The following is a 27,420-nucleotide window of genomic DNA, read 5'->3' on the forward strand; positions in this document are numbered from 1 at the left end:
AGTTGTGCCAGGCTGCCCAGTGCCCATCACTGCTGGCCGTGTTTGGGGGCATCAGGGGAAAAGCCATCGGGAAATCCCACCAGAATCCAGCCCTGGGATTGCACCCAAACATTGGCACCTTTGCCACGTGGCTGTGGGGCAGTAACAGCCCTCACACATCGGGAGAGTGCTGTTATTGTAAGAACTGGCTCATGTTTTCCGAGCCCTGTAACACACCACTAGTTCAGGCTCCTTTGATATCCTGCTACAATCACATAAAGCCTCTTCAGATGAACTACATTTTCATGGCCAAAAAGCCAAACAAACAAAACCAAAAAAATAAACAAGAAGAACCCTTTTAGAAACATTTTTCTTAAAAAGCTAACCAGATCTAATACTCGGGTTAGGGACCTGTAGTTTTAAAACAGCTCAGATAAATTAAGAACACCAAAAGTGATCTGCTGTCCTTCCTCCCAGTGGTGGTGCAAGCACGGGAGAGTTTCTGTTTCCTCACAGGAGAAACTGTCCCTTAATTTCAGTGCAAGTGCCCAGTGAGATGATCTCTTTACACGGGCCTGCAAGGTGGAGCCAGCCCAGGCTCAGAGGGCTGTTCCCACCGCACAGATGTTCCCATCAACACAACAGCTCCTGTGAATAAGGTTTGCAGGACTGGGGCTTCGCTTGCAGCTCTTTTTACTCCCAAACAGCGTTTTTTTTCCTCCCAAAGCTGCTTACATCCTCTGACCTTGCACTAAAGCCCCAGTGAAATGCCTCACAATTTTCCTAAATGCTCCCTTTATTCTTATGGCTCCTGTAGGAACCACTGCTATGCAGTTAATGCTGCGCAGTTGTTTCTACCCTAAGACCTTTCAGCCAAGGGTTTACAATTTGGCATCTGAGGTCTCAGCCTGGAAATTCATCTCTGTTTTTGTACTCTCCCCAAGAGTCTGTTTTGAATTGATACAAACATTTCGATAGCTTAAAGAGTGCAACAAAAAGCTCCAGCTCTCTCTCCAGCTGGAAGCCAAGCGCGTTTCTTTGCCTCGAAGTATTGCCTGTTGTTGGCTGCAGTACTGACTGGTCTCATCTTGGCTTGGCCATGCAGATCCAGGCATCTGTGTAACCTTATGGCACATCCAGGAAAAAATAAAACCCGCTTTTCCTTGCTTTTCCAGCCATTCTGTTTGCCTGCAGTGGGCGTTGCTTCCCCCTCCTGCCCTGATACACATCGTGCACAAACACCCCCTGGTTCTCAGGGGGCACTGGGAACCTGTTGGTTTGCTTCAGCACGTGGAGAAATCCTTCAGTACCACAGTTCACATCTGCCAGACCATAATTCATATGCAGTCCCAAGAGCTTTACTGACTAATCAAGACAAGAGGGAACAGAACTCTGAAAGGAGTAAGAACCCCAGCAAACGCTGGCTCTACCTTGATAAGCTGTTTGTTTATTCTGCAGTGTCTCAGATCTGGATTTCATTACTGGGATTAGTCCTCTGAAATCTTAGTGCAGCAAATCAAGGCTGTATGTGTGGATTCAGGATGGAAGGAACCTTATTAATTGCCTAGATTTGCATTATTCTTTCATCTCCCACCTTGGTGCTCTTCTCCTGAATCCAAATGGCGACGTTTTTCTTTCTTGGTGACACCAAGTTTTCATTTTGCTTTCATTCAGTGCTCACTTAACTTTCATGATTCTCTTTTTTCTTAGTCATTTTCATACAGTTCTGTATTCCTTCCCAGGGCTTCAGATGCTCTGCAAGACGCAGTCAGGAGAGAGCTCCAAAACCAGGAGCTGCTTTCATCATTTCACTGCTTTTAGAGCCCATATTTGTTGATTTTGTTAACTATCCAGCACAACAACTAATTTTACTGTTCAAAGGGCAACTGCACATTTTGTCTGTCTATAGGAACTGCAATAAACTTTTGGGGCAAAGAGGTGAGATTTTTAGGAAAAGAAAACCATGGTGAGGTTGTTTCTCCTCTGAAATCGATATTAAAAAAAAAAAAAAGAAACAATTTGGGGTTTTATGAAAAACTCGAGCTTTTCATTAGAAAATTACACTGTGGCAAAGTTCAGTGTAGAAAGTGGCTGAGTGAGATGCAGTTTTCCAGGCAAGGTTCTCCAGCCAGGATGGTGTTTCCGGTCACAACCCGATGATGCCATGACCTTGTCAATGGGATACATGTGTAGGATGCTGGAGACACCACGTTCCTTGGTGGAATCAAGCCTCTGGATCTGTCTCCCACTACTGGGGGCTGCCCTAAATAACTGGCTATTTTTAGATGAGTCTTTTTCGGTTGCTGCTTTTCATAATAAGCAAAACCTTTGAAGGATTTGTGTTTTATCCCTATGCACAAGAGGAATTAAAATAAATAAATAGACCTTAGATATTTAGACATGAAGAGGGAAGAATTTCCTGCCCAGCTTTAGCTGAGCAGCGTAGGTGGCTTTAATGGGAACCGGGGCTGCTCCCGGGTACCTGGCAATGTTTGCTTTTCTTGGAAGCAGCTGTGATAAAGCACCTTTAAAAGCAGGATCCCACAAAGCAAAGCTGCTGTTTCCGGGTCACTGTGCAATCCTCTTCCCTGTGCCATAGTTCTTCCAGATGATGAACTGATCTGCTGTGATCTAACCAACATGCTGGAGAGGGGAGCACTCCAGCTAAGGGGCTGCAGCAGCGTGGGGGACACAGCCAGCACTCAGAGCGGAGTCCTGGACGTGTCTGACCACCCTCAGTCAACCCAAAGTCAGGATCTGGCAGTAAGAAGCCAGCCTGGCTCTGGCTACCACACCTGGGTTATCACCCACCTGCTGCCCCTTCTCTGGGCTGCTCCCAGGCACCAGTAACTGCTTTCCCCCGACCCTTGGCAGGTCACTGAGCAGAGCCAGGAACACGCAGGGACAGGAGAGGGGAGTTTTGTCAACAGGCAGCCATGCTATGCAGACTTGATAAATATGTGCAGTGCTAATTCGAAGCAGATTCCTGCCTTGCCACAAGCAGAATTCCTCCAAACCCTGCCATCAAAAACATTATGTCACAGCTGTGGAGAAGTATCCCAACCAGGGGAGAAGCTGGGGTCATGTCAGGGGAGCAGTGCGGTGGAGGCTGGAAGGAAGTGATTGAAGGCCCGTTCCACGGCCTGGTGGAGTTTGTCATTAAGAAGGATTTCACAAGTGATTTGCAGCCAATTCCCGGGGTCCGATTGGTACTTTCCAGCTTAATGCAAACCAGTGAGGAAACCAGCTCCCAGACCCACTTAGGCCAAAGTACCCAGGGAGGCTGCAGTCCCAGGATAACACCGCGTGGGGCCGTGGAAATGTAACTGAAACTGGGATTGGTTTTAAGGAGATCGTTAGGTTCCCCTCTCCCCATCTCAGCAAACAGCTTTTATCCTGTCTCCCAAAATAGCAACTTGCTATCCTTCAAAACAGACCTAAAAAAAGAGGGAAAGCCTCCTGAGACAGGCACACGAAGCCGACAGAAGTGGAGCACGGAGCTGATCGAAAACAGATTCCAGTGTCAAGTCCAAAGTCAGCTCCAGCCCATTTCTTCTTAATGGGTGAAGCTGAGAAACTGAGAAAACAAAGTAATTACCACCAAGCAGATTTTACTGACACTGAGCATTTCCATGTTTGTGACCCGCACAGTCCCAGTATTTGATCGAATCCATCTCTCTTTAGTGTGCTGCATAGACTGAGTTGACCTCAGGAGGCTCTGGCTCGTTTGCTTCTGGATTTATAGCTCAAGGAAAAATGATAAAACAATTCTAACAGGGGTGGGCTTTTGTTCTGCTTCACCCTGGCCATCCACCTTCCCCATTCTGATTTCAGCTCCATCCCTCTCGTGGCCTTCCCTTGGCCTGCTCCTTCTGCAGGTCAGTGATTCACCACACAGGAGGACACAGATGTTCTTTACAAAGAAGCGTTTCCATGCAAGCTCATATTTTTCTTAGAAAAGAGGGCTGAGGATGAGGAATGAGATGGAGAGGAGGAATTCACAACTGTGCAAAAGGCCTGAGAATAGGTACTGCCCAGTTTCCACCAGAGTTTGTAGGGGGCTGCCTATGGGACACCCTGGCACCCCCAGGGAGAAGGGTTGACTGCAGGGTTCACACCAGCAAGGAGGAAACCTTGAGTAAGTGGCCTGAGGAAAGAGATGGTTCTGAGCAGCTACTCTATAAGTATTTGGTGGTCCCTGGGCAGTCATCCTGCTTGATGGCTACAGCAGGATTTATCTGTGGAGTGTGGTCAGAGGTTGTTTTGCAAGCCACCCTCTCGTCATTCAGGAGAACTTCATCCAAATTCCTCCCTCAGTTCTTGCATTTCTCAGAAAACAGCCCCAGTCCTGTTTCAGGTCTGATTTGGGGACTCTTCTCAGTCCAAAGCTGAGAACACCCACTCTGAGTCTGGGGTAGCACCAAAGAAGTTTGGAAAGAGAAGAGACTTGTACCCCAAGTCGGGCCCTGGTTGGTCACTCAGCAGATCATCAGGGCCCCAACACTGCCCAAATGTGGCAGCTGAAGGTCTCAGGGGTTGTTCCATGTAGGTCACCAGCAAACCTTTTCTGAAGGACATCTCCCAGTACTTTATCTCATCTAATTTTAAATATTCCTAAAGATAGGCCTGGCATCATCGTTTCCTCTGGGAGATGAAATTGCACTGGCTGATGTAAGTCAACCTTGGGAAGATTTTCTTTCCTCTCCCCAGACTCTTACCAGTTTCAACAGAAAAAGCAGATAAATAGCTGTCCTTGGTATCAGATCTCCCATGATTCCAATCTCTCCTCTTGAGCACTGCCACGTAATTTTTAACAATTTTATTACTATAGCATTATACACTGTGCTGTGCATGAAAATTGGATCACATCTATCCAAAGGGCTCTTGGTCTTCAGGATAAACAATGTGGCAAATACGCAGATTAACAGCAAAAGGAGTGTAGGTTTAAACCCTCCTGACCTTTTGCTGGAGACATGGAAAACTGGCAGGACACTCATATTGAGGAGAAGTTCCCTCTTGACCCCAAGATGTGTGAGTCAAGCCACACACCCGAGGCTCAGCATTTTAACTGTTCCTCCTTTAGGTGTGGATTGCCCAGCACTGACTGAACACCAAAGAACACAGAGAAAAGGATGCTCTGAAAGAATAAACTCATGCTTTCTGCTGGTTTTCAACAAACAGTCCTATGGCACCAAAACATTTTTGTCTTCAGTGGAGCCGGGACAAGTGTCCTCTTTCTTTGGCTTGTGAGCCACTGAGCAGGTTTCCTACTGAACAGCACACACTGGAGGCACGTGCTGATGGGTTTGGCAGGGTGTTAGTCCCATCTGGATGGTTTTCACCAAACCAAACCAAACTAAACCAAACCAAACCAAACCAAACCAAACCAAACCAAACCAAACTGTCAGTCTGTCTGTGTCAGCTGTGTCAGTCTCCCTCTTAAGCCTCACCCAGCTCTGCCAACACCACTCACTGCTAACAAATCATTTCCGTGTACAGAGATTTCCGGGAGGAAAGACAGAACCCAGAGGGATCCACACATCATATCCTGGTAATTCCCATCAGCTGGGCTTAAAATACCTTTTATCAGATCCCCTTTTAAAAGGTCATTCCGTGCTGTACATGGCTCGGGGACATGGCACAGGGAGTTTACAGGGGCTTCCCAATGGGCTCATGCACAAGTGGCTGATGGAACAAGAAGAGAGACTTTGGAATGGCTGGTTTAGGCTGAGGTGGTGGAGGAGGGACATCAGTGAACATCCTTCTCTCTTCTGATACATGCAGGCAGAGGCTGAGCGCTGGCAGAGGCCATCCAATGCTTTCAAAGAAACACACATTTTGCTCAAACAGAGTGTCAGGGATTTTGTAACTTCTCTTTCTCTTCTTGTCTGGCCATTTTAATGCCTCTCTAGGGTATTCTTTACAGCTTTCCAAGGACTTGTACTTAGGATGAATTACCATATTTTATTGTCCAAGGAGTAAGCTGACAGACAGTACAATAATTGAGTTGACTTGGTATTTTTAAATGCTGTGTCACTCGCTGATATTACCTCTTGTTACATGTAAAATTACTCTGATAATGAATGTGCTGGCTGAGAACTGAAATAGCCAGTCCAGGTGAAGCTCAAAGCCATCACCCCTCACAAGCTCTGTAAATCTAAGTATAGATGGCAAGTGGGATGGTATTGGGGCTTCAATTTGTGTGGTATGGCCCAGTGAAACTTAATTTACCAACCTCTTTAACTTGAGAAATTTTCATTTTCATCTGTTTGCTTTTGATTTATATGAGGGTTATTTTTCAAGCTCCAAAGCTGTGGTTCAGAAACAAGCCTGACTGCCCTAAATTGCTATTGAATGTTGTTTCCTGATTACACTTTAGAGATGACAGGGACTGGAGGAGCTCTCTGGGGTCCCAGGACAGCTTTTCAACACGTGTGAAACCAGCATTATTTTATTGAATTCTGGCAAAAATTTCATTTCATCACTGACAGCAACTTGTATGGAAACCTAAGGGAAATCCCTGCTTTATATTGGATAGTGCCAGCTTAAAGTCTGACCTCTGCTGGCAGTCGGGCCAAGTGAGGAGCTGATGCCTGGGTTATTGTGTTGCCTCCAAAACACTGAATTAAGGCAATTTCGTGCCTACAAAAAAATAAACCCCACCTCAGTTCTCCCTGTCTCCTGCTGGAGAACAGCCTGACCCACATGCAGCTTTAGAACTCTTGGTGCACCCTGTTCCCTCTCTGGGAAGTGCCACCATGGTACAGGAACGCCACAGATACTTCCAGTCTGCCAACAAGTGTGCATTAATGTGATTAGCAAGTAAAAAAATAATATTAACATATCATATCCTCACAGAAAAGAAGATAATTGGGGTTTTTTTTTATATACCTGATTTCTTGTCACTTGAAAAAAAAAATTATCACAAAGATATAAAACTGTATAAATGAGCAAACCTATTGGAAACTTCTCTACTACTGCTCTAACTTTAAAAGGTCTTCTCTTCATCAAAACACCCACCCTGCCCAAAGGGTGGATTACCAAAGTATAGGCAGCCCCTTTATTCCACGTTAAAAGTCCAGTATAAATAGCAATCCTGAGTAGGAACAAGAGGGAAATCACTCCTGTATCCAGAGATTTACTACTTGTTGTTTTCATGAGAGGTCCTGGCTCATATCAAGATGGATTTCAAAAGTGCCTGATCCTTTCTGTGCACATGAGCAGGTTGGGGAATAGTTCTTGGAACAGAGTCAGCACAACAATTGCTTTCATTATTTGCAGCTGTACAAAACAAATAAGTTTAAAGAAATTTAGAGAGGTGCCAAATTCAATCCCACTGACGTGTGAGTGAACAGAGTGTTTAGCGCTGTGCTGTGACGCACATGAAGTCCATGAATTACTGCTGTTGACTTTCCAGCCTTACATGTCACCTTTGATAAATGAGCAAACCTGATGATACCACTCAAAATAATCATGTAATTTAGTCAGAAGTGTTTTAAAATGTTTGAAGGAACATTTTAAATGGAGCATCTACAACTTTCTAAGTAACTACTCACCACACACAAATTACCTGCAGAGGGTGATTCTGATTAGCTTAAAGGCAACTGAGTGCAGGCTTTTGACAAGCTGGGATCATAACTTGATGCAGGTTTGCTGTTTGTAGCTGTGAGGAGCTGCTGGGCTGACAAGCAGTAAAAACATCCAGCTTTATCCATGACACACTCCCAGGAGCTCACCTGTGCTGGCACTTGTGAGTTGACACAGGGAAGCCTGGAAAGGACCCAGAGGAGGCAGAGCTAGAGCATGGAATATCCTGAGTGTGAAGAGACTCACAGGGATCATAAAGTCCTACCCTGGCCCTGCACAGACACCCCAACAATCCCCCCTGTCCCTCAGAGCGTTGTCCAAACCCTCCTGCAGCTCTGGCAGCCTTGGGGCTGTGCCCACTGCCCTGGGGAGCCTGTTCAGTGCCAACCACCCTCTGGGGGAAGAACCTTTCCCTAAGATCCAGCCTGACCCTGCCCTGGCACAGCTCCAACCATTCTCTCAGGTCTGTCAGTGGTGACAGAGCAGAGACCAGAGCTGCCCCTTTGCTGCCCCTCATGAGGAAACTTTAGCCTTCTACCTTCCCATTTTCCTACCCAGTGCGCTGGAGAAAGGAGAGAAATCTTGGCTGGATTTGCTTCCAGATGAATGCTGTGTTGGATGTGAAGGTGCAGAGCAGAGAGCCCCCCAGGCTGCCCTGGGAGGAGGTGGAGGGCAGGCAGGACAGGCTGTGGTGGGCAGTGAGAGCACAGGGTGAACCCTGGGGCACCAGCAGGGAGGTGTGCCAGGCTCCTGCCAGGGCTGCTCCCATGGTGGGTCATCCCAGAGCCCCATGGGGGCCCTTCTTCCTCCTGAGTATCTGCCTTGCCTGAAGAATGTGCCTTCCCCTCAGGATGGTCAAGGCAGGAAGAACGACAGCTATGTCTGGAGCGCTGATGAAGTAATCCTGTCTGGGAATCATTGGAAACACTTGCATCTGCAGCCCTAAAGCTTTTCTCAGGAGACCATGTTGGGGGCAGAAGCGAAGACAGCTTCATACCTCACATTCTTTGATTATTTTTTCCCCTAAAGTCTTCAGCACATAGCATGGTCTCCTTTTATGTGCATCTCGTTCCCACTGGGTCTGCTTATTTCCTAATCATGGAGATGTGCCAGGTCTTCTCTTTCCCAGAGGAATTGCCATAATTTGGATCAAGAAATAACAACATTCCCAGCCTTTTTTCCATCGACACGAGATTACCACATTTCCTAAATACTTCAAATTGTGCTTGAGTGCATGGCAGATGATTGCAGATGTTGCCACCTCCTCTCCCAGATTTCATGTTTATTTTACGGCTGTAGATCCAAGTTCTCGTCTTATCATCCAGTTACAAAGCAAGGACTGTCACCCTCACCACATAACTCACCACCAGCACAGGGTGGGGGTAGCTCTGTCGTTCTACAGGACTCTGCAGTGTCAGAGGGAAAACAATGGCTCTGATTTATGAGCTGCTGCTGCCCAAGACCAAACAATTTTGACCTGGAGTTGCTTTCTGTGACCTCTTCCCATAAATCTGCAACTGATACAGTGACCCAGATCATGGACAGCCCGGGGAGGACAGGGCATTATGGCTCCAGGAGCTGCCCTGCAGCAGGTGCAGGTGAGCACCAAAGGTTATGTTTTGATTACAGAAAAGCAGCGAACAGCTCCCGTGGCTCGACACGGGGTTTTCGTGTCAGCACACACAGCAATGAGGTGGCCTTGCTGAAGGGTTTGCTGATTGCAGGAGGAAACCAGAGTGACCCTGTGCCACTTCAGCAGGAAGTGCTGATGCACCCACGGGTGAGGAAAAGCCTTGTAGGAACAAATCCCAAAAGCTGGGCCAATGGCTTATCTTATCTTTAAACACTTGCTCTACTTAGCAGTTGTTTTTACTGTGCTGTTGTTGATGTCTCCGCCGCTCCAGACTAATGATTTAATTTTTCGTGGTTGTCACCAGGACCATTTACACCCGAACTGCTGCCTCTGGCTGAACTACACACAACTTCCACTTGCAGCAGGCAGGGAAGAATGGGTGGGAACTGCTCCCGTTTCTCATGAGTCAGCTGAGGAAATATTGCCTTCTCTGGCTCGGGAAATCAATGAAAACACGAAGCCTGTTGCTTTGCCAGAGATACTCTGGGGTTAACACTCGCATTTGAATATCCTGAAGCAATCTTAGCCACTCTCCTGGTGAGTTTGTGGTTGCTAATTTAATTTTGGATGAAGTTCTTCAGCTTCTGGAGGAAGGGAAGCTCTGGCTCTGGCCTGCAGGTTGTTAGCTCTGCCTACCCAGAGCAGTTCTGTTGCAGGACTACTCTGGGGGATTCCTGGTTATTTCCAGGTGGAAAACCCAGGAAGATAGGCTTCTAGTAACCATTTCCCAAAAAAGCCCAAGGAAAACAAAACACCTTTTAAAGTTGATGAACTGTTTTCCTTAAATAATTCTGCTGGAATAGCAGCGGTGTAGGCAAGGGAGACAATTTTGACAAAAGACTGTGATGGGAGTTCAAGGAACCCTGGGTCCCACTGCATGTGGGCTCTTTGCTCTTGGCTTTTCCCACAGCAGCATTCCCCAATCCCATGGGTGGGTTTCCCAGGAATGAGGGTGGGTTGCTCAAACAGCCCAGGGATGGTGAGACCCTGGTCCTGGGCGAGGTCAGGGAGAAACAAGCTGCACGCAGGGCGTGAGCTGCACTTTCCTGGTGGACCTGCAGCTCATTTCCCATGCACTTTCCAGGGACAGGCTTTTCAGGAAGATTCTTCCTTCCCATTACACTGAAGCCAGCTCTTGGGTGCATTAACCAGCTGCTCTCTGGGTGTTTCACCCTCCAGTCGTGAGACCTGTCACATCTCTGTGCTTCGGATTCCTCAGTAAAGGTGGAGCTGTTGCCTTTTAGTTGGCCCATTGCTTTGGGGTGATTCTTCCTGATTTTGCAATGATCTTGGAGTGTCACATAACTGAGATGTCCAGTCTGGGCATGGGCAGCTTGGTGACCAGCTCCCAGCACATGGAGCACTGCTGGAAGTGCCACTTCTGCCTCAGGTGAGGCTGTGGCTGAGACAGGGCCTGAAACCCTTCTCACCTCCTCCTCTAGGAAAAGCAGTTCAGCATAGAGAGAATGCACAAGAGAAGATGAAGGGCTTAAATCTTTACAGACAAGTTAAATTCTTATCCTCAATATTCACATGAAGAATCGGGAGAGCAAATAACCTGGTCAAAACCAACTCCCTGAGCAAATCAGGAGGGAAGTGAAAAAGAGGAGAGAGCCATTCAATTAGGTCTAGAGGGTAAGTTACTTAAACAACTCTTTCTGACCCACACACTCCCCATTTGCAGCCCTTCACAGGGGCCTTTGGCCTCTGTTCTGACTTGATGCCTATCAGTTGGCTTGAGACAGAACTCACTTGCTGGCAGAGAAGAATATTGAGAGTTTTCTTCCTGACTTACAGCCAACACCTTCACCACAAGAACATCCCTTCTCCTCTGCTGGGGAAGTCAGTGCAATAACATTTCATTTAGAAGATTTTGCATTCGGAATAGAGAGCACAAAACATTTCATTAATGCCAATGATGAGTCCAGGGGAGTCAAAAATCCTGTGTCCAAACTCACAACAGAAAAGGGGCAGACATGGATCTCTTTAGTTATTTGCTACTGCCTTTTTAAGCCTTTAAAATAAGAGAGAATTACTTGACTGGAACAAGTGAAAGCTGATTCCAGGAGCTGAAGACTTAATAAACACACCAAATATTGCAAGGCTTGTGATCCAATAATGCTGGCAGTGCTGTCGTGTCTTCTCTTTTCGTAGGGGGTAACCTTGAAATAAATCCTAAAATGATTACAGGCCAGTGGTTTAAACACACACAGCTTTTCAATGAATCCCTGAGCTCTCTAATTCCAGCAAAAATAGATTTCCTTGGGGATAGAAGCATGAAAACACCCTTTAAAACTGGTACCTGCTCATTCTGAGCTGTGCTCACACTGTGAGCTTGTGATGAAGTGCTCTGGCATCTCAGAGGAAAGCACATTGTCATTTACTTGGTGTCATTTACTGCTGCAGACACAAAGTCATTTGGAGGGACTGACTTCCGCAGGTTTTCCATGACAGGAGCAGAGGAAACAGCTTTTCCTCTGCACCATCCCTGTTCCTGCTGGTCACCTCGTTCCTGGTGGCCAGGGCCATGTGTGCTCTCCACACAGCCCGCAGTGATTCCAGAGTTCTCAGAGCACTGAGTGTGCTCCCCAGCCAGGCTCTGACTCAGAAAGGCTTTCAGGCAAGAACAGCTCACAGAAGTATCCCCAGCCCATTGCCAGCAATGACAAATCGGTTTTTAAATGGTGTGTGTGTGCCTCTCCCCTTCCCTGGCTCAAATCAGCTCTGAAACTCTGACTTCCAGTCCTTTCTAATGGGCCCTGACGTGTCCTGGGGCCCAGATCAGTGCACACGAGTGACTCTGCACACATGAGTGGTCCCTGGAGTCCAACCATGTGCAAAAGGCTATTTGTGTGCCCAAGTCCTCGTGGAATGAGGGCCTGGCTCTAACCCGCCTCATTTAGCTGTCAGCACAGCAGTCCCCAGTTTGCCCAGCAATTATTTCCTTGCCATGTGATGCAGGGTTTAGGTGCTCTCTGATACTGTTCCCCCAGCCTGCCCCTCCCCTGTGCCCAGGAGGGATGGGTGGATCCCTTAATCAGACATCACATTGATGTGAGCTGTCACTGAGTGCGGTACCAGACACGGCCAATCTCACAACCATCTGGGAGGGCTTTTTCAGGGATAGCTGCAGTGCCCAGAGGATGCCTGAAGGAAGGCTGTTACAATAAGAAACAGATTAAAAATAGTTTTTCTCCATGCTCACTGATGGGCCTAAGCATGAACCATCAGGCCTTGTGTGGGAGGGATCTCCCTCTGCCAAGTGAGATGGAGTCAGAAACCACCTGACAGGGAGGTGAGGGGGGTCACCCATTACCCTCTGCCTGGGGATCCTCCTGTCTTTAATGCTGGCTGTGCTGCAAAATCAGATTATCCCAGGAAAAACAGTTTTCAATATATTTTTCTTCCCTGGATAATGTATCAGTCAGCCTTTCCCATTCCACTCCCGAGGATTTGTGTGGTTGTGCTGTGTTTGCGGTTTTCACTGGCAAGAGCAGAAAGTCTAAACTGAAGGTAAGAATAAGCTCTCAGGGTAGAAATAGTGCAATGAGGCTCTGGGGGCTCTTCCTGGGGGCATCTTTAGCCTGGTGATGCCGTGCTCTTGTCTTGCTGCAGTGAATTTTTGTTGGCAAGACCCAGGGGAGGGCAGGAACCCCACAGCAGATGCAACACGTCCCTTCCCAGGAGGGGCCCGTCCTTCTCCCTTGCTTTACAGAGGGGATGTTGTGCTAAGACCGGTTTGTAGCTCTCCTAAACCTGCAGCATCATCACTCCAGCCCCTTATCCCAAGCCATGGCAGATGCAGGGAAGGATGCTGCAGCAGGCAGCAGTGTTATCTCCACAGGGAATGGCAGGGACAGCCACGGCTCCAAGGCCTTTCCTCGTGGCTTTCTGCCAGGCTGCTCATTCCTCTGGGGAGCTTTGCCTAGGTGATGACATGGCTGAGGACTTGGTTTTAATTTTGTGACCCTTGAAGCCCTAGAGCAGGACCAAAATTGTTTAATTAGGGACAAGGGGAATGTTATTTTAGTTAAGCCTGGGCGTTGTAGCTGGGGCTGTGCAGTCAGAGCTCAGCAGCTTCAGAAGTGGGGGTCCCCCACCCCACCCTGGTCAGGTTGTAGGTGGACAACAGAGATATCTGTCAAGTCTGGGAGCTTTTATATAAAGTAGCTGTGAAAAACTTCTTTTGAGGTGTGAGGCCTCCTTTTGCCAGTATGGCATTCAATGTGCTGCTGTGGCACAACCTGACCTTTTCCCTCACTGCTCTCTCAGTTTTGGCCTCAGATTTTCTTTCCCAGTGCCCTCAGGTCTGGCTCTGGTGTGGCAGAAAGGGCACACCCTGTGTTTATATGAACCCTCTGTCACCTGGAGGCAGCGACCAGATGTGTGTGTGGCACAGGAATTTCTCCTCTTGTCCTCCATGGGGTAGAAAAGCTCTGAAATTACATTTTGCTTATTCTTTTCGTCAGCTCCCAAAGCCAAAATAAACTTTGGGAAAGCAGTAGCTCAGAAGTAAAAACAGAATAATTGGAAAATACTTTCCTTTCTTTTAGCAAAACTGGTGTCAAGTATTATAAGAACCCCATTGCTTTGGGGTCAGAACAGCAGCTCAGGGCTCAAGGCAGTTCTCTGGCTTTGACTCCAGACCCTTCCAACAGTGTCACACTCACGAGAAGGACAACTCAGGCCTGTTCAGAAGGCCAGCTCGAGACATCAGCTGAGCCCCTCTACACCCTAAGAACAATTGAAGGCTTAAGAGAAAAGAAATAAAGGCTTGTTTCAAATGCCAGGACTTTCTCAGTCGAAGCAGCACCTGGCTGAAGTCACAACATCAGCAGCCCAGAGCAGATCTGGGAGGAGCAGTGTCTGGGGAGAGCTGCATGGGACCCAAACCACCCTCAGCTGGCAAATTACATGACACCTGACAAACATATTTACGGTGTTGGCCATTTTTTGCATCATTTTTGCAAAGCTCAGCACATGGTCTTAAGAGAGTGTGAAGCACCAGTAACTTGTGCCAAAGCTCAGCCCGCGCTCAGGGGGGACTGGTTGTATCCAGAAACCAGAGGGCACTCCAAGGGCCTGGCAGTGTCTCCTCCTGCAGAGTCTGGGACTTTTCCTGTTGATTCTGAGCTAAATATGGTGCCCCTCCCTGCACATTCCATCCTGAAGGTGTTTAGGAATAACAGTACTTCCTACAAGAAATGGGAATTGCAGGGCTGGAACCCACCGGTTGTTCTGCTTCCCCATTACATGGAATGGCAGTCTGTAGGTAGGGCCATGATAATAATGTCCCACAGATCCACTGGAAGGAGTTTGTGTTGGTCAAACTCCAACTTCTTATTCTGCGAAGGACTTTGGAGATAGAGCTACAACATCATCAGTTATGCAAAGCAGGGGGACAGTGGGATGGATCTCTCTCTCTGGTGGCCAGGACTGGTTCAAAGTCTCAGCCAGAGTCTAGAGGAAGGGTCAGTGCCTCTGAAGGGACTCCAGCAATGTTGTGCCTGGGCAGGATCCCCTCTGGAAGGACTCTGTGGTGCCATGAGATAATCTGGCCTCCCCAGAGTTCCTGAGGGGAACTCGAAGGGCTCACGGAAGAAGCCAGATACTCCAAAGTGGGGGTGATTCACTGATGCCAGGCCATCAGCAATTTACTGAAATCCAGCAAAAAAGAGATGAGAGCTGAGAGGTGGGAGGCAGGAAAATCACTGTTTCATCCAGTTGAAAAGTTAAAGCCTAGAGTTTCTCTCTCTGTGAGATATGTTATCTCCCTTCCCTGCTGCGAATAATGCTCGTGCTGCGGGCCCAGAGAGGGATTGCTGGCTTATCGGGTTCAAGGCAAAGGGGAAGATAGAGAGTTGAAGAGCAGGAGGGGAAAGAAAACATACAGCTTTAATGTCAGAGCTTTGGAAATGGAGATCCTTATCTTAGCCTGTTTTCTCCTCTTCTTGATTATGTTACTTTGAACTTGGACAAGGAAACCAGCCTGGCCAATCTCACTTCTGGTTCTTCTCAGTTTCACTTTCTGAAAATTATGTCATCATAGATGTACACTCAGATACTCTCTGAGGGCGCTTGCACAGCCAGGAGACATTTCTCAGGCCAGGAGATGACGAGAGAGACCTTATCCTGACTGTCATTAGCCAGTGTCATGTGAGACCTGACAAACCTTGCCACACCAGTGGTGTCCCAGACACCACTGCAGGTTCCCCTTGGAGCTGCCACGATGCCCACAAAGCCAGCAGCCCGTGGCTCAGTTCAGATCCACTATTTGGGAATGGTGATTTGGGAATCACCAGGCTTTCGATGTCACAGTGGTGAATCAAAGAGCTGCTCCCCAGAATTATTGTTTTCTCTTCTCCCACTGATTAAAATGTAACATATGAGCTCACACATCAAATTATTTCCCAAAGACCTGACTCCTTCCACTTTTATAGGTGTGTAAAATCCTTTCAACACAGATCTGTTCTCCTAAATCTGCAACAATTCAGTAATAAAGCTGCACCTGAACACAAGAAAAGAAAGAGTGTCAGCAGAAACACAGGTGCTCAGTGTCAGAGAAGAGATGAAAAAAGGAAACTGGAAACAAACTGAGGGCATCTCCCAACTCCACTCTCACTGAACTGCACCAGCATAAATGCGAGCACTGTATGGGCCCCCAAATTAGGAACTATTTACAAAACAAAAAGCTTGTCTCGAACGCATTGTGCCTGGTCTGAGCCCGTGAATAGCCTGGTCTAATGATGGTTCCTTCTTTATTTGGGTCAGGCCTTGCTGAGGAAGACTTTTTGGAGAAGCCAGTGCTGAGCATTGCCAAAGACCACATCGTCCTCTCACCCGGAGACACCCTGAAAATAAAATGCAGGTAAGGACTGTCCCAGCATTGCTGGATTTCTGTCGTTGTACTCACAGCCTTGGACCAGAACAGCTTCTGGGCAGGACAGAGCAGAGGGAACCAGGGCTGTTTGCCCTCACACGTGTTTCTGCGTGGAGGGAACTGCACGGGCTGTAACGGAGCAGCAGGAAAGTGTCAGCTCAGCCTTCATCCTGCCCAGATTCTGTGTGTTGTAAAGGGGCCCAGCAAAATCCTGAGTCAGCACACGGGGGAGCTTATGGGAGAGGGATGTGCAGTGCTTCAGGACATGACTGGAAAATCCTCTCTGCAAATAGGGGCAGATTCAGCTCCTCTGCTGCCAAGATCGCTCTTTTGCTCCCTGTCCATAAGGGAACGACAAACAAGATCACCAGGGCATGACATTATCTCTTTGCATACCTCTCTCTCTCTCTCTCTCTATATATATATATATGAGCTTAAACTTCCTACCCTCAAATACCATCTAGCCCATAATATGACAGTTAAATAAGCAGCAGTCAGCTGGTGTTCGTTCAAAGACCTGACCTGTTTAAACACATCATGTTCTTTAAATCAAAGATAACCAGGACTTGTGAAAAACCAAGCTGCTCATATTGTAAATCATGGCAACTTTTCAGTCCTGGCACAACCAGCCACGCAAGGAACCGGCACAATTTTGGTAATGACGTGTGTTTAGAGGGAGAGGATCCTCTGGAAAGGGGAATATAGTGTTTGGTCACAGCTGACTGGCACCCAGAGCACTCTCTGATGTGCCAGAACATCCATCAGCTGCTCGGTCACACAAAAGGCTGAGATGGACGTAGGTGCTGCTTGCTCTGAGTGTGAATTTTACACTAAACCACTGCCAGAGGTTGTTTCTTAATTTTTTCTTCTGAGAGTGTTGTAGGAGAGAAGCCTTAAGGTAACACAGACTATCACAGTTTCTCTCTGTCTCACACACACATTATTTTTACACCTTCTTGCAAGGTCCCCTTGACTGTAGCCTCTGCATGGATGGATCCACGAAGAAAAAGCAGTGAGAAGGTGAATCTGAGCTGTATTTTATACTGACACATATGTCCCTGCTGATTTTTGTCCAAGACTATTTAATACTTTGTTACAGTGAAAGGTAAATTGACTTAGACTGTGTAAATTTGGGATGTCTTCTGGAGTGTAAGGCGTTTTTTCCCAAATACCTCCAGCTAGCCATGTGGCTTACGAGGTCAAAACAACCTTACAGTGGTATTTTTGGCTTGGCAAGCAGCAAACACGATGGCAATAAAGTTTAAACAGTCCTTTAAAATCTGGATGCTGTACTTCATAAAACACAGTGTGTGGGCACAGGGTCGGTGTAGAGCTCCAGGCCAACTAAACCAAGACTTTTCAGCAGTTCCCCATCCACTGCCTTTTTAATCTGGAGGAACATCCTACTTTTCTAATATCACGAGTTGAATAAATAGCTGAAGAAGTTATTAGCACTTTAGTCCCACATTGCTTTATGGATGTAAAGCAGTAAATCCACAAGGCAGGTCTGAGCATCAGTAGGCTGTGTGAGCACAGGGCCGAGCCAATGTGGCCCTGGGGGCCCCGAGCCCTTCAGCTCCTCTGCTCAGGTCACACAAGAGCTGGGAACAGCAACTAAAGTGTGTTTTCTACCCTTTGAGTACAAGATTCCCTGTATCATCCTGCCTGTCATCCTGCCTCCTCTGCCACACCAGCATCTGCCCACTCCCAGGTTTGCTCCGGACTGGCCCAGAGGGAGCTGGGGAATCCTTTGTATTCCAGGGGTGTTAGGGCTGTGTGGGGCACAGCACAAGGCAGCAGACCAGCAGGTCTGTGTGAGCATCCCTTCTCCCTTAAGCTCCATACATTTGAGGTTCTTGGCCGAGATTTCCTGATTTTTGGTAGCCTGGCCAAAGCTATTGCTGCGACTCCCCTCAGCCATATGTGTGAAAATCCCAAAGCAACAGCCCAAGTCTTCATCTTCCACCAGCATAAAATATGCAGAGGAGAAAGTGGGCAGATGTAAGGAAGTCCAGGTGTGTGAAATCCCAGTGCTCTGCACAGCCACAACTGCAGATTCCCAGCCCTGATGGACTCCAGAGTGGGGGATGGGAGAGGGGCAGGGACGAGATGACATGCTGGGAGCTTCGTGTCTCCATGTCAAGTGGCATTGTTCCACATTCCTGGCCAGGAGTCCCAGTTCTGCACAGTGGAGCCTTTACATCACTAATGACGCCGGTGAGGTGGGGACAGAGCTGGGCAGAGACATCAAAAACTAACCCCATGCTTGGGAGGACAGGACGCTGTTCTGGTGGATGAGGTGGGGTTGGCCAAGTCACCACTGTATCCAGAAACGAGGGTGAGGCTGCTCACCAGAGAGGATATGCACACTTCTCCCAGTGCTCTCCTTCAGCAAAGTGCTGGGAATAACCTCAAGAGTTCAGCCCCATGTTTCCTCACCTCCAGGAAGGCGTCGAAAGGACGGGCAGGAACCAGGGCAAAGAGGATGTTTGTTTAAGTGTCACTGATTCTGCTGGCAAACACACCCCCACACTGCACTTCGTGCACCACTGCAGGGCCACTGGAGCAGAAAGAGGAGTTGGACTTCTTGGCTAACTGGAAATTTCACACAGCCTGCTTGTCAGATAATTTATTAACATCTCGATCCTGAGTCAATGTGTCTAGACCGGATTTCTCCCTGGCAACACTCAGCTGGGGAAATCCAGAGGTTCTTACTCCTTGATCAGCAAATGCCAGTGGGAATTCACTAAGGAGAAGGGTTGAGTCAATCCCCTGCCCTCTGGAAGAGTGGCTTCTCTTTGCAAACACAAACAGAACTTCCTCTCCCTCATACAAACTTCTTCCCCAGAAAAGTCAATGGGTGATTACTCTCTATCCCACCAGTTTTCTGAGCACTAAAGACCAGTCTGCTAAAAAAAATCTATAATCTTCATCTCATAGGCCTGTGTAGAATCACCAGAGCCCTCAAAGTGCAGCCCAAGCCAAAGGGAGTTCCAAGAGCTCCAGCTGCCATGGTGTGGGCTGATGCTTCCAGCCCAACAGGACCAGCACAGCCAGTGCCTGTGACTGAGCTGACTTAAATCAGCCCAAAGCTCTGAGCCCTGCAGTAGGTGACACATAGGCCTGGCCTTGTGTTGTGAACTCCATGGAAGTGCATTTGCCATGAGCCATGCTCATGGATTCGACAGCAGAGGGGTCAGGTGGGTGGAATGGTGCAACCTCTGCCCTGCTGCCTTGGTGTTCTTGGCTGCTGTGAAAAGGTGAATTGAAAAAAATGTGTCCTGAGCAGATATTCCAAGATATGGGATCTGATTAGTTTCAGGCCCTTCACAGAAATCAAGACTGAGACACTGCTGATTAAGCAAGAAAGGTGATGTGAAGTTACATAAATGTTCTCCTCTCTCCATGCAGCCTTAGTATAAGAAAATATACATTAATTTAGCTGTTAAAATATGCAAAGTCCTCAGCTTGGAAGAAACATATAATTTTATCTAATGCTTTCTAATATTTGAAGTGGCTAAAACATAGTGTTATAAAAACAAACTTGTGTTCAGACAGTTTGTTAGAAGAAAAGTTAACTTTTTCTGCAGGAGCTGGCTTGCTGCAGTTCCCACTATTTCAGGAATCTCCCCTGCTCTTGGGAAGAGTGTGAGGTGATCCACCTGAATTCCTTGTGGGTGGAAAAGCAAACACCCAGCAGCCTTTACCTTCCCTTTGGAAAGGAGCGCAGTGGGAACACTGGGAAGAGCTGGCCAGAAGGAAGGCCCAGTGTTGCCTGCAGTCACGTTGAGTTTGGGTGTGCTGTGTTGCCAGGGGAGCCCCGTCTGTGAGCTGGGTGCTGAGGGGGGAGCACCAGGACAGCCCCCGGGTGCACAGGAGCAGCTGCCGCGACGGCCCCGGGCAAAGCTGCGCCGCCCTCGTCATCAGGAGGGTCGTGGCCAACGACACCGGCTACCTCAGCTGCGCCCTCGACCACCACCCTGCCCGGGAGGACCTCGTGGCCAGGATCTACGTGTTTGTCCAAGGTAGGAGCTGCGTTTTTGCCTTTTCCATGACGGGGGTTTGGTGCCCCCAGCCGTGTTCCAACGGGGGGTCTGTGCCAGGCAGAACCAGCATCCCGAAGGAGATGCTCTCCCAGATCCCACCTCCCCATCGGCACAAGCACTGAGCAAGCACCAGCTCTGGAAGTCTGAAGAGGATGGATATATTTGGATTTTTGTGCCAGCTGAGTAGTCAGGGACACAAATGTGAGAAGTAGAGATTACCTGTCCTGCTCAATTCCAGGACTTGAAAGCGAGATGGTCCCATCTAGCTTTGTGTTCCAAGTAACCGATACACTGACTTCTTTAAACCTCTTTTCCTTTTAAGACTAAATTCTTTAATCCTAAAGGGTTTTGCTGTCACAATGCTCTTCCTAAGATTCATCCTGAATGCCCAAGTCCTCTCTGTTTCCCTTCCTCCCCAGGCATGAAACTCCCTGACAACATTCTTTGTAATTCCTCCCATCCCACACATTTGTGTACTGCTTTGTCCTTCACATCTGGGAGACAAACTCAGCAAAGCTGGATGACTGCATTATACATATTTTATTGTAAAAAATGGCCCCCTGCTCATTTTTGTCCCCTTTGAGCTGCCTGTCCCCCATGTGTCAGAATCACTGAGTTCAGATCCAATAATAAACAGAAGCAGGAACTTCAGAGGAGGAACGTGGTCCTCTGTGATTAAGGGACTGCAGCCTACTGAACAACCAGTTCAATAATGTGAACTTTTGTTAGAATATTGCCCCAAAATGCTGAATTTTTTTCCAGCCTACTTGACAAATGCATTACTAAACACTGAATCATCTTGGATCTTCCAAGATGAGATTGTGAATCCTCGGATAAAGGAACTGACTTTTAGTATGTTGAATAGGGGCTGACATGATCTCCTCCGGTGCTGAATAGTCTTGGCCTTTGGTTCCCCACAAATACTCATGGGAATGAATTCATTTCATTTTTCTGGTAAATGCGAAATTGTGGTTCTTTAAATCTTCTTCCTAAAACAAATGCTCAAGAGGCTGTGAGTTTGTCTGATGGTATTTGAACAGCCCAGCAAACCCACACTTACAGAAAACACAAGTTTTGCTGGGCAGCTCTGACAGTGCAATGATGGTCAAACCAACACGAGCTGTGACTTCAATCCCCAGGGGACTGTGATGTGCCCACACTGCTAAATTCAGCTTCTGCACCCCCAGGTGAACACACCTGCTTGATTCATGTGGGTGACATTTTCCTGTCTCTTTATGTCTGTTGAAAATAGTCCCTTTCTACCCTTATCCTGCTTTCCCAGCAAGTTTTCCTCTAATTGGAAAGTAGCTTCTTGGCGCTACTTGTTAGTTCCTGAAGTAATTTTTTTCCTCCCTTTCTATTTCCTCTTTTCTGTTTTTTTTCTTGGTGCTCTGAGCCCTGGTTGCTTTATCCCCCCTGGTTCTTGTGCTGAGCCATTTCCTTTTCGCATCACGCCCTCTCAGATGCCCCACATGGAACATTGTTAACCCAGCCCTGTGCCCACGCTCCAGGAAACGTTGCACTGAAAACTCAATTCTCTCCTGAGTCAGTGCCCTGGCTGCCTACCCAGGCCTCAGTTACTCTGTGCAGGAGCACGTGCAGGAAATTGGATGGATCTTCTGGGACTGCCTGAGCATTTTCCTGTAGAAAATATCTTAAGTTATGAAATGCTCGCCGGTGATGTGCTTTGGAACAGAGCTAATCTAAAAAAAATCTAAAAATATGGCAGGATGTCCTCCTGCTTGCCTGAGTCTGCTGTGCCAAGGTCCCCCTGACAAACAGCACCGTGTGGCTGTTTCTCTAAATCACCCTCCAGGACCATCCTCTCTCGGGTGCAATTTAATTGTGTCGTGCATCCTCCCCGCTCTAAAGCTCTTACTCAGACTCATGTGCTTTAAAAGGTATTGAGGGAAAGTGGGTGAAAAATGGTCCAGCTTGAACTGTGCCCTCCTTGGGTGAGGGGGTGAGAGAGGCAAGGCAGCAGGGGTCCCTCTGGATCCCCCTGGCCCCTGTCCTGCTCACCCAGCCCACGGCACAGCTCTGCCACAGCAGCTCAGTCTGCAAGCTGCGAGTGCCTGCTGGGATCTGTCCTGCCAGGCTGAGGAAGCTGCTTGGCCCCATGAAATGGAGTTATTTATACCTCAGCATGGATGCTGTGCTCAGGGTACGCTCTTCCTCCCGTTCAGTCCCTGTGTATATTTGTTGGAAGCCAGCAGGGGACAAGAAAACTGCTCAGCAGTGAGGGCTCTACGGGCTGTGGAGTTAATCAAGGTGTTCAGAATATAGCTGTGGTTTTCTCCAACATTTTAACATGCTTCTTTAGGGAAATTGGTGTCTGGGCATCACTGAGAAACCCATCAGTTGTCTCCAAGTGTCCTCTGTGAGTGCCAGACAAGGGTGAGGTCCAGGGCACATCTCTCCAGACGTTTTCTGGAGAGAGCAAGTGCTCAGTGGGGTTTTTGTGAGGCTGAGCCAGGTGGAGTGAGAAAATCTAGAGGCAGACCCTGAAGGCTGCAGAGTCCTCTGAGGTTCCAAGCCATTATTGCCAAAAAAGGCAGGGGAAGGGTATTTTTTCCCTTCATTCCTGGCCTGCCGCTTGACACCAAAATGAGAACATGATTGTGTCGGAAGCCCTGCTTATTGGCTATTATTTCCTGTGCTTGTTGCTGTTTTTCCAGCCTCCCTGGTGCAGTTCCTCAGCTCTGTTGGGCTCTGGCGCTCGGCAGCTCTCCTGTCGGTGCCGTGGAGCTCTGACCCTGCACATCACTGGGATCAGGAGGGACCCAGAGGCAGCAGGGGCAGCTGCCAAGCCTCAGCTGCACCCTGACACTCAGCAGCGAGGCACAGCTCAGGATCTTAATCCTGAATAATTGTTCCCGAGGCCTTTTCTGCTTCCCACTACAGCTGCAAGTCCCAGGGATTGTAATTAAAAAGGAAGACAACCCCCTTCTCCTGTTGCCCGTCTCCTTGTTGAAAATGCAGAGTAGCTCAGGGCTGCAACAGAAATAGTTGGGTGTTTTTAACTGCTTCGAGTTCACTGCAGCTCCGAGGGATAATAATCTCTGCAGGGAAAGGCAGTGTCTGGTCCAGCCCTGGGCAGGCAGAGCAGCCAGACAGCTCTCGTGGCTGCTGTCAGAGCACGGGGTGGGTGGGGGAAGCCCCCCCTCAGTGCACAGACACGCCATCCCTGCTGAGCCAGCTCTCACAGGGCACTGAGGACGAGCCTTTGGTGCCCACGGAGGAGCCACATCAGGGTGCCCCACGTGGGTGGCAGGAGCCCACGTCAGGGTGCCCCACGTGCTCAGCACCTCCACGGCAAACACTGCCACAGCCACCCAGACGTGTCATCCGCTTCCATCTGCCTTCTGCAATCACCCTTCCCAACCCAACCGATACCTCCCTGTGAGGAACATACTCCTTTAATCCAGCTTTTGGGATCCCTGTGCCAAAGGAAAGGGCAGGCTCTGTGAAAATCAGTGGTTCCATCAGTGTGTTATCAGCTTTATTCTCATACTAAATCCACAACACTGCACTGCACCAGCTACTAAGAAGAAAAACTGACTCTATCCCAGACAAAACCAGGACAGCACCCATCCCTTATTCCATATCATTTACATGATGCCAGGCCCCACATTTTCCAATAGCCCATTGCCTTTCCTGCCCTTTAATATATATACACACAGATACCATTCCCAGCTGAAAGCAGGACAGTAGGGCACATATGCAATTTAACATGGCTTAGAGAAGGAGGAAAAAAAGAAAAATCAAGCAAAGATTCGTTCCACCTTCCCAAAGGGCTGTCTCAGGCCCCAGTCTAGACAGGAGTCAGGACTTGCAGCTCTCAGCTATTTGAAATACTGTTACTGTCAGCAAAGAACTGTCTCACAGTGAGAGTGCTGGGGGTGTCAGCCCAAACACTGCCTCAGCTCTGAGTTCCAGCCCTGAGCTCTGCGTCACAGTCACCCTTTGTACCACTCCAGCAGGGCACCAGAGGAAGGAGCACCAGTCCATTTGGTTCTGATTCCCTCCACCAGCAACTTCTCTGACTTTACTGCTGAGGTGACCAGAGCTGCTCACATCTTGCCAAAAAGTGCCTGGAGAAGTTCAGTCAGGTTTCCAAGCTGCGATTGCTGCCCACACCCCAAAAGCACTGCTTTGCTAGAGCTGTGGGGCTAAAGGAGGCACCTCATCACAGACATGGGGCCAGCAACATGCAGTCTCTAGTCTAAAGCAGGGCTGTTATTCTCTTTCTTGAAATAATTCTGCCTGTGATAGGGCTGGTTCTCAAATAAGTACTTCAGAATCACGAGTCCCACCTCCTCTGACTGTAGTTGGCACAAAATGCTGTGTGTGAGCCCAGTACAGCAGTGCTGGCTCCCACAAGGGTCCGAGCACGGGGGGGACATTCCCCAGTTCCTGCTGGTCCCAGTGGCTCACTGATCACAGAAACTGGTGAGCATTTTAACAAGGTCCCCCCACCCAAAGCCATCAGCTGCTGGTGTTTCACCACCTCAGTGCTACTGTGAGTCAGGAACACGGCAGGACTGAGGGAGCAATTTGCTTCCAGACATTTGGTTTCTGGCACTGATGTTCAGAGGAGCACAGTGTACCCCAGGATACCCCTGCAGAGAGTCTGAGTTCTGGCTTCTGTTAAAGCTCATGTGGACATCACGAAGGTACCAGCACTGCCAGCCTGAGCCACAGGGCAGTACTGCCAGGAGCCCAGAGCACAGGCACTGCAAATCAAATCTGAAGCAAGACAGACATTATATGGGAGCACAAATCCTGTTAAGGCCATTCTGAAGGAAAAAGAGGGTGCATTCCCAGCAGCTTGTCCTGCTGGTCAGCTCCAGAAGCAAGGCATCCCCAGGGAAGGGCAGGAGCTCTCCCTTGCCACTGGAAAGAGTGAGGAGAGCTGTTACAAGTGCTGCATCAGGGTAGAGTGTCACATCAGCCACAGCCTCTTCTGTATCGGCCAGCACAGCCCAGAGATGTGAAGCCTCATTGTCTCCATCCCTTCCCCACCCAGAGAAATCTAAAGAGGATGGAAGTGCATGGAAACACCCCTCACATGAGATCATATTTTGGTTCTGATGGGCTTTGAAGCTGATTTCTACCTTCCTAATTCTCTTGAGAGCTCACAGAGATAATGCATATGTGAGAGGCAGAAATGCAGGGCCAGGCTGACAGCCTGGCTTGGCCCTTGGCTTTCCCCAAGATATTCCAGTGGGAACAGAGCTGGAGCTGCATTTCTTCTTTCTTCCACGCTGGAGACACCGAGATAGCTACACTTGCTGGCAGACACTGAGCAAGCTGAGATAGTCAAAGGCTGTTCTGTCTGCTCAGGGGGAGCCCAGCAGATAAACTGGTGTCCCACAGAGTGCTGGAAGGGCTTGGCACCACATCCCAGTTAACAGTGCCAGGGCCACACCACGTGGGAATACAGGCTGTGTCACTGGGCAGGACCTTCTCTGATGTTCCTCAAGGACTGGATCCAAGGGAAAAGCAAGATGCTTTTAATTCTGAATCAAGACATTCAGTATCTTCACACTGTATCCTAAAGGGTCTGTTGAGTGCAGGAGCCTTGTAAAAGCTGATGTTCAGTGAGCAGCAGATGTTCCTGGCACTGTCAGGGACAGCTCTTGACAGCCCAGTAGGAAAATGTACCAATCCTCTCCCCACTGATGGAGAATTTCTGAGTAAAATCCCAACAGCCAAAATCACACACACTTCCCTCACTTCTTCCTTCCCATTCCTTATCCACTCAGGAGTTGCTGAGCCTTCCCCAAGGTCTGGCAGCAGCAGCTAATGTGGGAGTCCTGTTCTCAATGAGACTTAACTATGACCTGTTCTTAAAGGCACTTCAGGTAAAGCTGGAGAATATTTTCTACAAACTCAAAGCCTGCCTAAAATCTGGTGTGAGGAGTCAGAATTTATAAATTCTCCTGCTGCTTTAAACATAATTCCACCCAAAGCATGGAGAATTCTTGTTTGTGTTGTTCTTTTTTACACACAAATCTTTGCATTTTGCCTTTATTTGTTTGGCAGTGAGAAACATTTTGCTTCTACAATTTTCAAGTAACACTTTTGAAAGTATTATTTTTTTTCTCTACAAATATTCCTGTGTTTCTTACAGTAATCTCCAGGGGAAGAATGCATTTCATTTGACCAAAACAGAATGCTTCATGTTGACTCAGAATGGCTTCTGGGGGCTTTGCAGTCACTTTTGTTTTGCCTAAAGAGAAAATATTCTGCTTTCTGTTTAATCTAAACATTCCACCACCAATTCTTTTCATTGCTAAACTGAAAGGTCTTTTATTTTCAAAGATCCAGTTTCAAAACAAGTTCCTTTATAGAAGTTACTCCTGTACCTAGAGGAGGCTTTGATGGGTTACCAGGGGAAATACAGCAGACCAGGCAACTTCCCTGTGAAGCTTTCCAAAATGCTCTGCCCAAAGTGTCACTTCACTGCTAATGTTCCCATTACTGTAAAGAACAGGTTATAAACCTCCTTTCAGTGTTTTTGACCTTGATGAAGACAGACTTCATGGGGATTACGTCAAAACATGAACTTAAAGAACCTGCAAAACCCTGCCCAGGCTTCCCAGCTTAGGTATGGCCGAAGGAAGGGAACAAAGAGTGAGGACGGGAGAATTACCTTTAGCTGGAACAAAGTGAGAAGCAAAATGAGAATGTTCGGGAATTACACGGACATGAAGAGCCGTGAATGACTGTCCTCAAAGGCCATTTAGTGCTTGTCCTCTCTGTGGGCTGACAGACAGCACCTGAAGGGAGAGGCAGTATCAGCTCCCCTGCTTTAGATGTGAGACAAATATCATGAGACAAATTGCTGTCACGGTGCAGGAAACACGAGCAGAAACGAAAAGCACCCAAAACCCTGTACAAAATGCTGTGTGTGTGTCTCAGGAGGATGTTTCAGACACGGGCAGATGACAGAGTGGTGGAAAGTAAAGAGCTGTAGGAGAGATTGAATCTACAATACCCTGAGTGCAGTGTGGGGGGGGTTAGGTCCCTCAGCTTCACCAGGTGGCAGGACAGGGCTGAGCTAAAAGGGACCCTCCCGAAGCTCATCCTGAGCAGCAATTAATCTCCTCCTGAACAGAAGGAGAATCTAAACATAAAGGGCTTCACTGCCTGAAAGAAAACAATGTTCTGCAGGCACTTGACCTTTGAGTTGCTTTCGTGAGTGGCGTTTGATTTCCCTGCCTGGCTGTCCCCAGGGCTGGACAGCAGGTCCCTTCCCTGCTCCATCCCCCTGCCACGGCTTCCTTGGC

The 27,420-nt window shown here is 48.2% G+C and overlaps 1 protein-coding gene across 1 annotated transcript in view; it reads left to right on the plus strand.

Moving 5' to 3' along the window:
- Positions 1-27,420, plus strand: part of LOC126637397 (vascular endothelial growth factor receptor kdr-like) — a 127,621-nt gene that overhangs the window by 18,993 nt on the left and 81,208 nt on the right. The window contains exons 2-3 of the mRNA XM_050310631.1: positions 15,971-16,067; positions 19,893-20,104. Of these exons, the coding sequence (XP_050166588.1) occupies positions 15,971-16,067; positions 19,893-20,104 (309 nt within the window). The remainder of the gene's footprint in view (positions 1-15,970; positions 16,068-19,892; positions 20,105-27,420) is intronic.

Source organism: Myiozetetes cayanensis, unplaced genomic scaffold (genome assembly GCF_022539395.1).
Source record: "Myiozetetes cayanensis isolate MyiCay16 unplaced genomic scaffold, myiCay2020 scf15, whole genome shotgun sequence".
Lineage (NCBI taxonomy): Eukaryota > Metazoa > Chordata > Aves > Passeriformes > Tyrannidae > Myiozetetes > Myiozetetes cayanensis.